Genomic DNA, 13,240 nt, shown 5'->3' with positions numbered 1-13,240 from the left:
GGTTAGGTTTATATACAGCATATTCTATCTCTCTCATTCCTCTGCTCATATTTTACCTCGTTTGTTTTCTTCTCATATATATACTCTTAGTAGCATACAATGACAATTTTTCACATAGATATATACAAATATTCAATACTTATACATTTTTACATTGCATCGACTTCCATGGGTTCATATACTCTATATTTATATCCCCATGGAAAAGTATCTGTGGTACCGGGGAGCAGCATTCGTTTGTCATCATGCCAGCTGAGAGAAATCTTATCTTTGATGATGTTGTGAACTTCGTGCTTTCGGCTTCAGATTAGGTGTTGTGTTTTAATCAGATTCTGACAAGAAATGAGAGTCAGCTTATAATCATCGAATGTTATGGTTTTTGATGTTGATCCTTTTATATCTTTGGCTGTCTTTTTTTCATCTTCTTGTTCCCCCAAGACTTTATATGCATATAACTTTGATCTCAGGCCCACAAATTCAGTTATTATTTTTCCGTTGCATTCATCTTTCATTAGTCCCAACGCTTTTTTATTCTTTGGAGGAATTCCGTAAACATTGTCTGGTTGATAATCCGATGTATTAAATTTATGGATGTCTTGTTTAATATATTCGTAAAAGTTGGGAACAGTGTATTGATAGATCAGACTGTCTGTATCTGTATATAACAATTTCGCAGAATTTCCAAAGTTTGATAGAATATGTTTGTACTGAAAATCGTCTGTGATAATTTTTGACGTGTCAAGGGCTGTGAAGTCAATGTAGTTAGGCTTATTGAAGAAAATCTTCGTTTTGTTTATTTCAATAATGACTATATTTTCATCAAATATTGTACAGCTGTGCAAGTTTGGCTTAACAATTAGAGCGTTTGCATCATACTTCTCCTCCCATTTTGTCACAAGCTTGACATTTTTCTTTATCTTAAAGTTTTCAATTTTCTTTCCAAAAACGGAATTGTTCATCAATTTGTAGAAATTTTTAAAAAATTTTCTAGTTGCTCTTTTTCTGTGTCCAGTGTTTAAATTAATGTATTATTTTGCCACGTTTTTTACTTGAATGTTAGAACTCGATGAATTTTAGATAGTTTCATGCCAAAGTCCAAGTATATTTTTAGATTTTGGTAATGTAGTACATAGTTTTTCTTTGATTGAAAATTGGTTACTAATTTTGGATCTGACATTTTGAACCAGGAGGCACAAAGTGTTCTAGACATAATGGAAGGTCCTTCTTTAAATCATGAAGCTCTTCTGGATACACTAGATCCACTTCAAGAATGTAAACTTTAGGAGACTCATCAGGCACATTGAAAAAGTTTGGATTGTTTTCGAAATTTTCAAACCATTTAAAATCTTGATTTGGTAAAAACTCACTCACAGCTTTACTATACTGATTGTTAATATTCAAATAAAGAATGTACGACTCTGGATCGCATGAATTAAAATCCTCTCCCATAAATCTATTGTTTGCTTTTGCAAAACGGTTTAAGCACTGTGAAACACCACCTCTGATTGCTTTCTGAGTTAAGAGTAGTATTTTGACATCAGTCGGTAAGTGTAGTTAAATTCCCGTGTACTTTGGCATTGCATCAACAGAAAGTCCCAATGCTGTGTAATAATGCAATCGATCGAATTTATATGTTGTAAAACAAGCTTTAATAAAATTTTCAAAAATGTCAGCCAAAAGTAAAACATCGGTTTGGAGGTGTAGATCTGAATACTGCCCTAAAATTGTCAAATTAAACAGTAGATGTATAGGGCCGGTTCTGGCTCACAATTCCTACCTTACCGGCATCGAGAAGCTTCGACCTGTAGTGTTTCGTGCCCGTGCTAAATTTTCTGGAAAAAAGGGTTCGTGTCCGTGCTAAGCTTTGAGATCCTTCTCGAAGGATCCTGATAACGTCACGATGGCGCAGTAGTCTGTAGCCAAATTTATGTAAACAGGTTCAAGGTTATGACGTGCATGTGTCAAGGTTAAATGAGAAAAACAAGGATGATTTATTGCTTCCTGACAGATAAAACGTTCGTTAAATGCGCAAGAGATGCAGGTGTATAGGTGCAATTTTATATGAGACCTACGTATGGCATCCCGTTTTGATTATTTATTTGATTTATTGCTTCCTTATAGATGATATTTTAGCTAAAAATTTCTGCCTTTATTTGTTTAATGCGTAAAAGATGCCGGTGGACAGATGAAATCTGATATGGGGGTTATGCATAGCATCCTGTTTTGCTTATTAATTTGATTTGAAAATTCCTGATAAATGATCCTTTAACTAAGAATTCCTGCCTGTGAAAAACATTCTTCTGCAGTCTAGAATCTTCGAAAAAAATAATTAGAATTAAAAAATTATATCCATACAGTTAATCGAAGGTAAGAAAGGAATAAAAAAGCATTTCTTATAGTAGGTCATATACTCAGGGATGCTTGTCGCTTTATTCTGGTACCAAGTAGTGAGCGACGACCAGAGACAACAGCCAGACGCGTTTAAGCTCGCAGAAGCATCCATACATCGGCAGTCTGAGGCTGGACACATTTCATTATCCTATGCTATCGTTCTATAGAGAGATCGCTTCTTTTTACTGCTCGCAATCGTTCGCTTTCGTATTCATTCTTTTCCATATGCTAGGTCCGTCAACCTTTGGACGAGGTATATATATATATATATATATACTGAAAACAATTTCGAGACTCGCGAGGGTGATTATAGGCAGCCTGAATTTAATTCGAGACCTTTCATGGACGTTTAGTAAATACCAAGAGTACACTGCCCGTCACTTATCGCTCCTTATGTCATGCAACTATATTCGAGCTGAGATCGCATGCTTTTTTATCCACAGATATATGCTCGCTTTTCAGTTCTCATTTACAAAGGTCAGTTTTTACCTTTTAAATGTTAAAGATTTAAACTTAAAGTTTTAAAATGCAACAAATTATTATAATAAAACATTTGAATTTTTTCAATCATCCACTAAGTCTTTATATAATACAGTCTATAGAAAATCGACGATGATTTAATTCAGCGTTAACATTTTTTCTATAATGCTGAATCTTCTATAACTAATAACATCAAATTTTTACTGCGCAATTTTTTCGCAAAGAACTTCAAGGTTATTTTCAATGACGCACTACATTTTTGCGATGTTAAAAAATTATATCCGCACGTGTGGATTATAATGTAGAAGGTGCTAGAATATTTTGACAAAGAGGGGATATAATAATAGGTAAGGATGGTAAATGATATGCAGCATGTATAGTTTAGGGAGAAAGAGAGATGGAGGGGTATGTATCAAAAAAATGTTTTCAATCAAAAATAATTTTGTAATATTGCAGAAGGCTTTGCGATTGAGCGACTTGAAAAATACCAACAGATTCTTAGGAGGTCCGATTATATACAGTTTATTACTGTAACATATTTTAGAATTTTATATTAATATAGCTAGGATGTCTAATAAACCATTTGAGATGAAGAAAATACAATTTGAAAATGCTTTCTAGAATTTATAAAATAAAATCAGCTCTATAAATATTAGAGTTTGACTAAGAAACGTTGAAATATCTTTCACATAATAGAGTAATAATCTAAAAGAGGTTCAATTTACTTACTTTAAACATTAAAATAAAGCAACATAAATAACAAAAATAATTCAGCAGTATTAAAATGTAATGCAAGGCAACTGTGAATCAAACATTGGAAAAAATGATACAGTGGTCATGTGAACATCTACTTTCTGGTACTTTTAAATCCAATTTTAGTCAAATAGAAATTAAAAAAAAAATTAATATAGGTTATAGAATCACTTGGAACCTTCTAGAACAATTAGACAAAGAGGGAGATATATTATTAGGTAAGGATGGTAAATGATATACAGCATGTATAGTTCAGGGAGAAAGAGAGAGATAGAGAGGTATGTATTAAAAAATGTTTCAGCACAAAAATAATTTTCTAAAATTTACAAGTCGATAGAAGGTTTTGCGAGTGAGCGACTCGAAACCAGTTATAGATCTCACAGCATGCTCATCAAAATGAATTACATCATATAAACATATTTGCATGAATCTTGAAGAATGCCAACAGATTCTTAAGAGATCCTTTTAAAAATAGTGGGTTACTGTAACAGATTTAGATTTAATACCAGGTAGCCTCGTAATATTGAATCAACTATTTAGAGATGAAGAACGTACAATTTAAAAGCCCTTGTTAGAATTTACGTACTTGCAATAAAGTATGAAGAATGATGAGAATAAATTTAGCCCTATTAAAATTTAGTGTAAGGAAACTGTGAATTAAACATAGGAAAAAAAATGATACTGTGATGACATGAGCATCTACTTTCTGGAACTCCTAAATAAAAAATTTAGCGACCTAAAAAAATTTAAAAATACAATAATAATAATATAGTATATAGAAATAGAGGATAATATATTGCTTTCTAGTCGAATACTTTAGTTCAGAGATTATAAAAGCCAAACCATAGAACCCTACCTTACCGATATTGTACAGCTGTAGTGGCTGGTACTTTCTATATTTTCAGAATATTCCTAATGACATCATAAAATTATACAGCGAAATTTTATTTGTAAACAAATTCAAGGTTTTAAATCGAAAATAATTTTCTAAAATTTTCAAGACTGCAGAAGGTCTTGCCTCATAAAAATGAATTACATCATATAAAAAAATTCTGCACGAATATTGGACAATGCCAAAAGATTCTTAAGAGATCCTTTTACGAACAGTGGGTTACTGTGGCAGATTTAGAATCAATGCCAGAAAGCCACGTAGTATTGAATCAACTATTTTGAGATGCAGAATGTATAATATGACAGTTCTTATTAGAATTTACGTACTTGCAATAAAGCAACATAAATAACAAAAAAAAAATTCAGCAGTATTAAAATGTAATGCAGGGCAACTGTGAATCAAACATTGGAAAAAATTATACAGAGGTCACGTATAAAAATTATACATAGAATTTTAAAACGTATTGCTTACTTGTACTTTGGTTAAAAGTGAAACTGTTTTTCAACTATTTCGAAGAGGAGTTGAAAAAGGAGGAGGTTTGGAAGAGTAGTTGGAGAAGGAGGAGGTGAACAAAGAGAAGCTGAAAAATGAAGATGGACATGAGGAGGAGGAGAAGGAGGATATATAAACTCAGACAATCACACTTTACACGCATATTGATAATCTTCGTCAGAAATGTGGCAATCGTTTAATTTTGAATAGAATGCCTCTTTTATAGGTAAACTGTATTCCTCTTATTTCTTCCAATTATCAATGTAGTTGTATGGGAAGACACCTTTTCTTGTTAATAAATTGAATTTGCTGTCATTTTTACCGAATTTCCTCGTTATTGTTTTTTCGCTTTCATTGAGATATGAGGCTAATTTTTCTAAACTAGTCGGCATGAATCGGTAAAAATCGATAAATCTAAGTTTAACTCTAGTATTTGGAACACCTTTTGTAAATGAGATATACTTTTCTTTATTTTCTGGTAGCAGGGATACATGCCCCTCAAAACTTTGTGCTAATTCTTCAATGAAAAAGTGTGAGGTGTTGCCAGATAAATTATGAAAAACTAGTGGAATGATATGAGAGTCTTTGTAATTAACGTTGCAGCTTCCATGTGCTGGACAACGGTACTTACTTGTAAAGTGGCAATGATCGCGATGTTTAACACCGTCTTTCTTAAATTATTTTTCGCAAATATGACACAACTTTGCATTTTTTAAATCTTGTTTTGGCTTTGAAGTTAATTTTTTGATTAGTAATGGATTTTCCAAACGAGAATTTATATTTGCTGCCAAATCTTTTAATTCTTTTACAAACCATTGAATGCAATCCTTTTCACGATCGACTTTAGGTTCTGAGATTGAATCATTAAAACTGCATTTTGTATAATACGCAGCACTAGTAGGGATATGCTTTTGATACGCCGCTTTATCTGTTTGTGCATTTGTAACTGGTTCCAGCAAACATTCAATGTCTGCATATACTGCAAATGGTACATTCTCTTTGTATGTATAATTTTTAAACTTTAATAATGAAATAATGAAATGTAATAATGAAAAAAATTAATAATGACAAAACTATATTAATAAACACCGCTGATGCATTTAAACAAATCCTGCTCGGCTCCCTTCAAGCAAATAACCTATAAGCACTTCAATGAAGAATAAGTAAAAGAGTAAAACCTACACTTTCGCAAAAAAATTTTTCATATCCTCATCTCCAAGGTGACATTAAACAGCATTCAAAAACTACCCCTGTCACATTTAACGAACCAAGTCTCATCCTTCATCAGCTAAAATCATCAAAACAAACTTAAGTTAAAAATAACAACCGCAAACAACTTCTAAATACTTTAATTAATAATTATATCTTTACAGTAATATTCTACATCAGCTATGAAATTCTCTTATCACATAGGAACCTAGTCTCACCTTCCACCAATTAAATCGGTAAAAAATACTCGAAATCAAAAATAATCACCACAGGCACCTTTCCAAGCTTCTGGTAGATATATTCACCCTGACAGTAACATTCTGCAAGCAATAAGAACCGCCCCTGTCAAATTTCATGAATCCAGTCTCAGCTATCTTGAACTAAAACGCCCACAAACTACCCCTATCACATTTAAAAAACCAATTATCACCTTTATTAAATATATTTACGGTTTAGTTGGTAGGTTTTTAGAAGTGGTGAAGTGTTACTCTGAGGGTAGATATATCTAATAAAGTATTGGAAATCTGTGTGTAATGATTATATTTATTTTAAAATATTGTTTACTGATTCAATTAATGAAAGGTGAGATTGGCTTTTTCAAATGTGGTAAGGGTAGTTCCTAACGGTTGTGGAATATCACTGTTAGGGTAGCAGTATCTAACAAAGTCCTGGAAATCTGTGTGTAATTATTATCTTCAATTTGAAATATTTTTATTGTTTTAATTAATGGACGTTGAGACTGGCTTTTTTAAATGTGATGGGGGTAGTTTATAAGGGTTGTGGAATGTTACTATAAGGGTAGATATATCTACTAAGGGCCTAGAAAGCTGAATGTAATGGTTATATATCATTTGAACTTTTTGTACTATTTCAATTCATGGAAGGTGAGACTTGCTTCGTTAAATGTGATAGAGGTAATTCCTACAGGGGTTGTGTAATGTTACCGGGAAGGTTGATATATGTATATATATATATATACTAAAGACTTGGAAAGCTTTTTGTACTGCTTATTTTTTACTTCGAATATTTTTGAACGTTTTAATTAATTGAAGCTGAGACTTAGTTTGTTGAATGTGATAGGGGTGATGAGAGAATTTCATAGCTGATGTGGAATATTACTTTGGAGATAGGTTTACTAACTAGATAAGTTGAAAGTTGTTTGGGGTAGTTATTTTTAATTTGCGTTTATTTTGGCGGTTTTAGCTGATGGAGGGTGAGACTTGGTTCGTTAAATGTGTTTAGGGGTAGTTTTTAAATGTTGTTTAATGTTACCTTGGAGATGAGAATATGAAAAAAGGGGGAAAGGGTTTGTTTTAATCGTTCACCTATTCTTAATTGAAGTACAAAATTCTGATATGCTTAGATTTAGTTTAGGTGCATATTTAAATTCAAGGGTAGTTTTCAGAAAATAGAGGATGTTTTTGAAATTTAATTTTTGCATTTTTTTAAAGCCCAAAAAAGCCGAAAATTCTAGCGCTGTTGATTTTGTCAATTTTTCCAATTTTCTTTACTGGAGGTGCTAGCGTCCAGCACCTCCATCTAAAAGTCGGTTTTTTGAAAAAACTAAAAAAGCCAAAAAGTCGGCATCGGTGTCTAAAAAAAGCCCAAAATTATGGCATAAAAAACTGAAATTCCGTATTGGAGGTGCTAGCGGAACGCACCTCACTTTTTTGGTTTGTGTGTATTTAACAAATTTTTTATGAGAACTAAGGGAAATGTATGCAAAGCGCCCTTTTATAGTTGGGCATTTGCTATCCTTTTCCAGTAACATATCTCCCTCTTTGTTTAATTGTTCTAGGAACTTCTACATTATAAACTACACGCGCGGATATAATTTTTAACATTGCAAAATGTAATGTGTCATTGAAAATACCCTTGAAGTTCTTTACGAAAAAATTGCATAGTAAAATTTAATGATATCATTCATTTTAGAAGATTCAGCCTCATAGAAAAAGATTTTAACGACGAATTAATCTTTACCGTGTAATAGGCAAAAAAGTGACCTTTCTAAATGAGAGCTTAAGAGCAAGAATATATCTGTGAATAAAAAAGGGATGCGACCTCAGCTCGAATATCGTTGCATGACATAAAGAGCGATAAGCGCCGGGCAGTATACTCTTAATATTTGTTTATTACACGTGCACGAAAAGTCTACAATGAAATTCATGCTTCTATAATCTCTCTCTCGAGTCTCAGAATTGTTCGTAGTATGTTGTTACGTTACCTCATACAGAGGTTGACGGACCTAGCATATGGTAAAAGAATTAATATCAAGCTTTGTCGTTTGAATAAGAAAGCGAACGTTTACGAGCTGTAAAAGAACTCATCTGTCTACAGAACGATAGCATAGGATAATGAAATGTGTGCAGCCTCAGACTGTCGATATATGAATGCTTCTGCGAGTCTAAACGCATGTAGCTCTTATCTTTAGTTCTCGCTCGCTCGCTACTTGATACCAGAGTAAAGGGGCAAGGATCCCAGAACGTTTGACTCACCATAAGGAATGATTTTAGATACCTTTCTTGCTTTCGATTAACTGTAAATATATTTTTTTATTTCGCCATTACTGTTTTTGTCAAATGTTCATGTTTTAGACCCCCTGAATCCGAAAAACAGGTTTTTATGAATTTGTCTGTCCGCCCGTGGATGGGTTTTTTCCTTCAGCACGATAACTTTCGAAAGAATTGACTGATTAGATTTCCTTTGGGAAATTCGTTTACTATCTCGAAATGAAGGTCAAGTTTGTTAGACAGCCATTTCGGATACAAATTCAAAAAGTGAGCGATCTTACACAAGACCAATACAATAATCTTGTCACCCCCCATTTTAAGTTCGTTTAGGCACACCGTGATCATTTATAACATTCTGAGGACGTCCGTAGGTTGCCTTCAGGACATCTTTGATAACGTCCTGAGGACGTCCGTAGGTTGTCCTACGACATTGGTTTTATGTCACTAAGCACATTTTCGTAGCAATAAAAAGATCTTCCTACGACTTGCTTCTTTTGATAACTAAGCACATTTTCGAAACCATGTTGTCCATAGTACTGTGAAATACGAACAATTTATTCATATGACTTTTTTAATAAAATCAACATTTTCAGCGTTATAGCATTTTCAAAATCTTAAAAAAAAAAACTAAAACTAACATTTTTAGCTATACAACGCATGATAAGAAAAAAAGTCAGGAGTAAATAAATGTTTCTTTCGGGGAGCCTTACAATGTTATCATAACAACTTTTTTTAGCATAACAACTTAAAAAACTCTATATTGGGTTTTCCGTAGTACTCAGAAACACGAACAATTTATCTCAACGAATTTTTTCGATAAAAGCAAATTTATTAAAGTTATAGCATTTTCGAACGCCCAAAAAGAACAAACGCTAATTAATATTTTAATCCAAGCAAGGCACGATGTGAAAATAGTACGTAGAAAAAAATGTTGCTTTTTTAAAGCCCTACAATATTATTCTGTTTCGACATTGAATTTCCTAATCTTAATGGCTCACATTATACTCACAATGTCATAGTACATATAAACACGTTTTTAGAACGTCCTTTTGATGTCCTGGTGCCCACAGGTAGGTCTTTCACTTTTTAGCGTGACAAAATTATCATGTCTCTCATAGGTCTTCTTGGGGCGTCTTTAGGACCAGTCCTGCGGACATCTTTAGAACAACTTTAGTCCAGACATAGAACGTTCTTAGGAAGTCCTAAAGTTGTCTTTATAATGACCCAGGGACTTAGACGCCAACCCGGTGGGCACAAAACTTTAAAAATCCTAAGAACGTCCTTAGGATGTTCCTAGGACATCCTATGTCAGGCCAATCAATGTCTCTAAGACGTCCAATGTCCTAAAGATGACCTAAAGACGTCTTAAAGAAATGGACATAACCCTCATATCAAATTTGATCTGTCCACTTGCATCTTTTGCGCATTTAACGAACGTCTTATCTACAAGGAAGCCATAAATCTGCCTCGTTTTTCTCACAATAACCTTAAACTTGTTTACATGAATTTGGCTACAGACTAGTGCGCAATAGTGAAGTCATCAGGAACATTCGAGAATGGTCTCGATGCTTAACACGGACACTAACCACTACAGGTGCGAGCTTCTCGCTACCGGTAAGGTAGGAATCTTGCGTTAGAAGGCAGCTTTTACAACTAATTTTGTAAAAGAAAACTAGAATAGTTATATTTTATATTAAATAAGTGAATTTTCAAGAAACAAATTAAATTTTCCAACAATAATTAAATTTTTTACCAAATAATTGAATTTTTAACACAAAAATAACAAATTTTCATAGAAAATGACATTCAATACATGTATTAATGAACTTTCAATACGTGCAAATCAAGAGCGGATTGCAGCTACTATGACGTTAGCGCAGTTGCTTAATACAAGCTTTCAAAATGTAAAGTTTTAATCCGAAATTTTTCTTATTTAGAGATCAGATAATTTCGACAAGGAGGAGGAGACATTCAACACAGAATGAAATATTTTAACTCATGAGCTTTTAAAATTATCCGAATTTAAATTTTGATAAAATTAAAAAAAAATCATATTCACCGTAAACATTGATTGGACACAAATGACTAAAAATGAAAAATAAATTCACCTTTATTATCACCGTGATAATATGTTTTGTTTATATTGTAGACAATGTAGACATTATACTGCCATGACTTGAGAAAACACCGTTCACTGCAAAATGAACGAAGCCGAGAAAATCGACGAAAACTGTTCCAATCATCATTCGCGTGTACCGCGGATTCTAATTTATTTTTTGCAGTTTTTTGTTGTTATTTACTAAGTTGCATATAAACTTTTTATTTTTGTAAAAAAAATTCTTAAAAATATTAAATAATTATCTAAGATCACCCGATCACCCGATCACCACCCGATAATTTAGTAAAGTCCTTGACTGACGGTTGCGGCTTTTTCTGGAATTTTTCTGTGACATATTCAGCTGCCCATGATTTAAGCCTGCAGTTAACAGTCAGTTACGGCTCTCTTCCAAATCACAACTCGCCAAATTATGCAGTTAACGGCATTTTACCAAAATTTAGTAATAATTGTTTTTAAAGTTATTCACAATTTGAAAAAAATTATTTTAATAATCCGGGGAATATTTTCTTCACGATTCCAACGATATAAAAAGCTCATTTTTCGATTTCTTGCAGTTAACGGTATTTTCTCAAATCACGGCAGTGTAGACCTTCAAAATCAAATCATTGTACAGAAACGTTCTAAATTAAAAGTAGGTATGAAGTATTTATTTAAGGCCATGTGACGAGTGGGTCACGTGACCAGATTCCTACAATACCCTCACTTTTTTTATTTCCCAACTTATTTTCACACGAAGCGTCACATCGAGTTGAAAATTTGGGATAATGAATAAGAACCACTAAGAAAGGTGGGTCTGGTCCTAAATTTGAATAATTATGAAAAAAGCAACAACAAAATAATTACTACAAAAAACTTTTTTTATAATTATAAAAATGTAGGGCCAGACTTACCATTCTTAGTGCTGCTTGTTCAGTATCCCAAATTTTCAGCTCGATATGGCGTTTCGTGTGATAATAAGTTGGGAAATACAGTCGAACCTCGGACACTGTAGCTTTGGACATTGTTACACCTCGGACACTGTCATCAGCTGTTTTGTGGACACTATAAGAATCAGGTGATTAGCCCAGTGCCGTCGCATTCTCGAAGCTCCTTTTCTATGATATGTAGTACAAATGTATTTAGTTTTGCACAATAATTTAAGTGAAAAGTGTCATTTAAATTTGTCCTAATTAAAATATTGCATTTTAACTTTACCAGGCTTTTAAATGTCTGAAGTCCCTTACACTAGATGATGCGTAAGGAGTCGAGATAATGCAGGTTGTGGGTTAAATCACGTTGACGTTGGAGGTTTTTTTATTGCTTTTTTGATATAATAATCTGATATATATTTATGAAGTTATTAAACTAAATCTCTGTTCTTAACATTATTGAGGTAAGTGAAAACATCTTACCGAACACTGGAAAAAATGTAATTTTCATACAAAAGATATCAATACATATTGCGAAAAAATGTTGACTAACTGTAAGCAGATGTGTATGTGATCTTCAGAATTATGGTTAGTTTTTTTGTGTGCAAGTAATAATTACATAATAAAGAAGAATAATAAATATTTACATTTATATTCTCCTTTCATTTATTGTAAAATATAATAAAAAATTTGTCCGATAACATTATTATACTATCAGGGGCACCTGCAAAACATCGTATCGATACGATCCTGTAACTCGACGCTGATTGGCTGAGGGGTAAGACCACGTGAGCTTGCAGTGTCCGATACGCCCGATCCCGATGGGTGACAGTGTCCGAGGTTCGAGTGTAAAAAAAGTGGCGGTAAGGTAGGAATCTGGTCACGTGACCCACTCATCACATGACCTTAAGTATTCCATTTTTTGAACCGTAAGTGCAGGACTATGAGTAGTAATCACTTTTCATTTAATGCGCAAGTGCCACGTTGTCATCTTCTCACGCACGGAAAAATTGCGAATGAAATAGCTTTTTAAAATAAAGTGCTCTCTAAATCTGAATCAGTAAAATTTCACTGATTCACATAGCTAGAAATGGGTAACTGACAATCAGTGAAAGGTTGCTTATTAATTTAGTGAAATAACTAATTCTGAGTGTTGGTAGCACTGTAACATGTGAATTTAACGATTATAATAAAATAATATTGCAGTGTGTCAAAATTTTTAAGTAGGACACTTTTTTTGATGGGATGTGATTTTTCTTCGAGAATGCGTGATGAGCTAGAATTTTACATAAATAGAATAGCCCTAAAACATTTTTGCAAGATATCAAGTTTTTGAGTCGTTATTGTTATTTAAATCTTTTGGCATTCTTCTCGTAATTAATTTTTTTCTTCCGATCGGTAGAAGCTATCGCTATAATTTTTTGCATGTTTCACTAAAAATGTTCATTCTATACAATAAAAATCATTGTAGCATTTTTGCATAAAT

General features: G+C 33.0%; 1 protein-coding gene across 1 annotated transcript; it reads right to left on the bottom strand.

Moving 5' to 3' along the window:
- Nucleotides 1–302: 302 nt before the first annotated feature.
- On the bottom strand, nucleotides 303–959 carry LOC117176669. The gene has a single exon (XM_033366921.1). It carries the CDS (start codon nucleotides 957–959, stop codon nucleotides 303–305), a length of 657 nt encoding a protein of 218 aa, XP_033222812.1.
- Nucleotides 960–13,240: the final 12,281 nt, after the last annotated feature.

This window comes from Belonocnema kinseyi, chromosome 7, assembly GCF_010883055.1.
Source record: "Belonocnema kinseyi isolate 2016_QV_RU_SX_M_011 chromosome 7, B_treatae_v1, whole genome shotgun sequence".
Lineage (NCBI taxonomy): Eukaryota > Metazoa > Arthropoda > Insecta > Hymenoptera > Cynipidae > Belonocnema > Belonocnema kinseyi.
The sequence above is the reverse complement of the archived record's forward strand: the minus strand, read 5'-3'. Positions and strand labels throughout refer to the sequence as shown.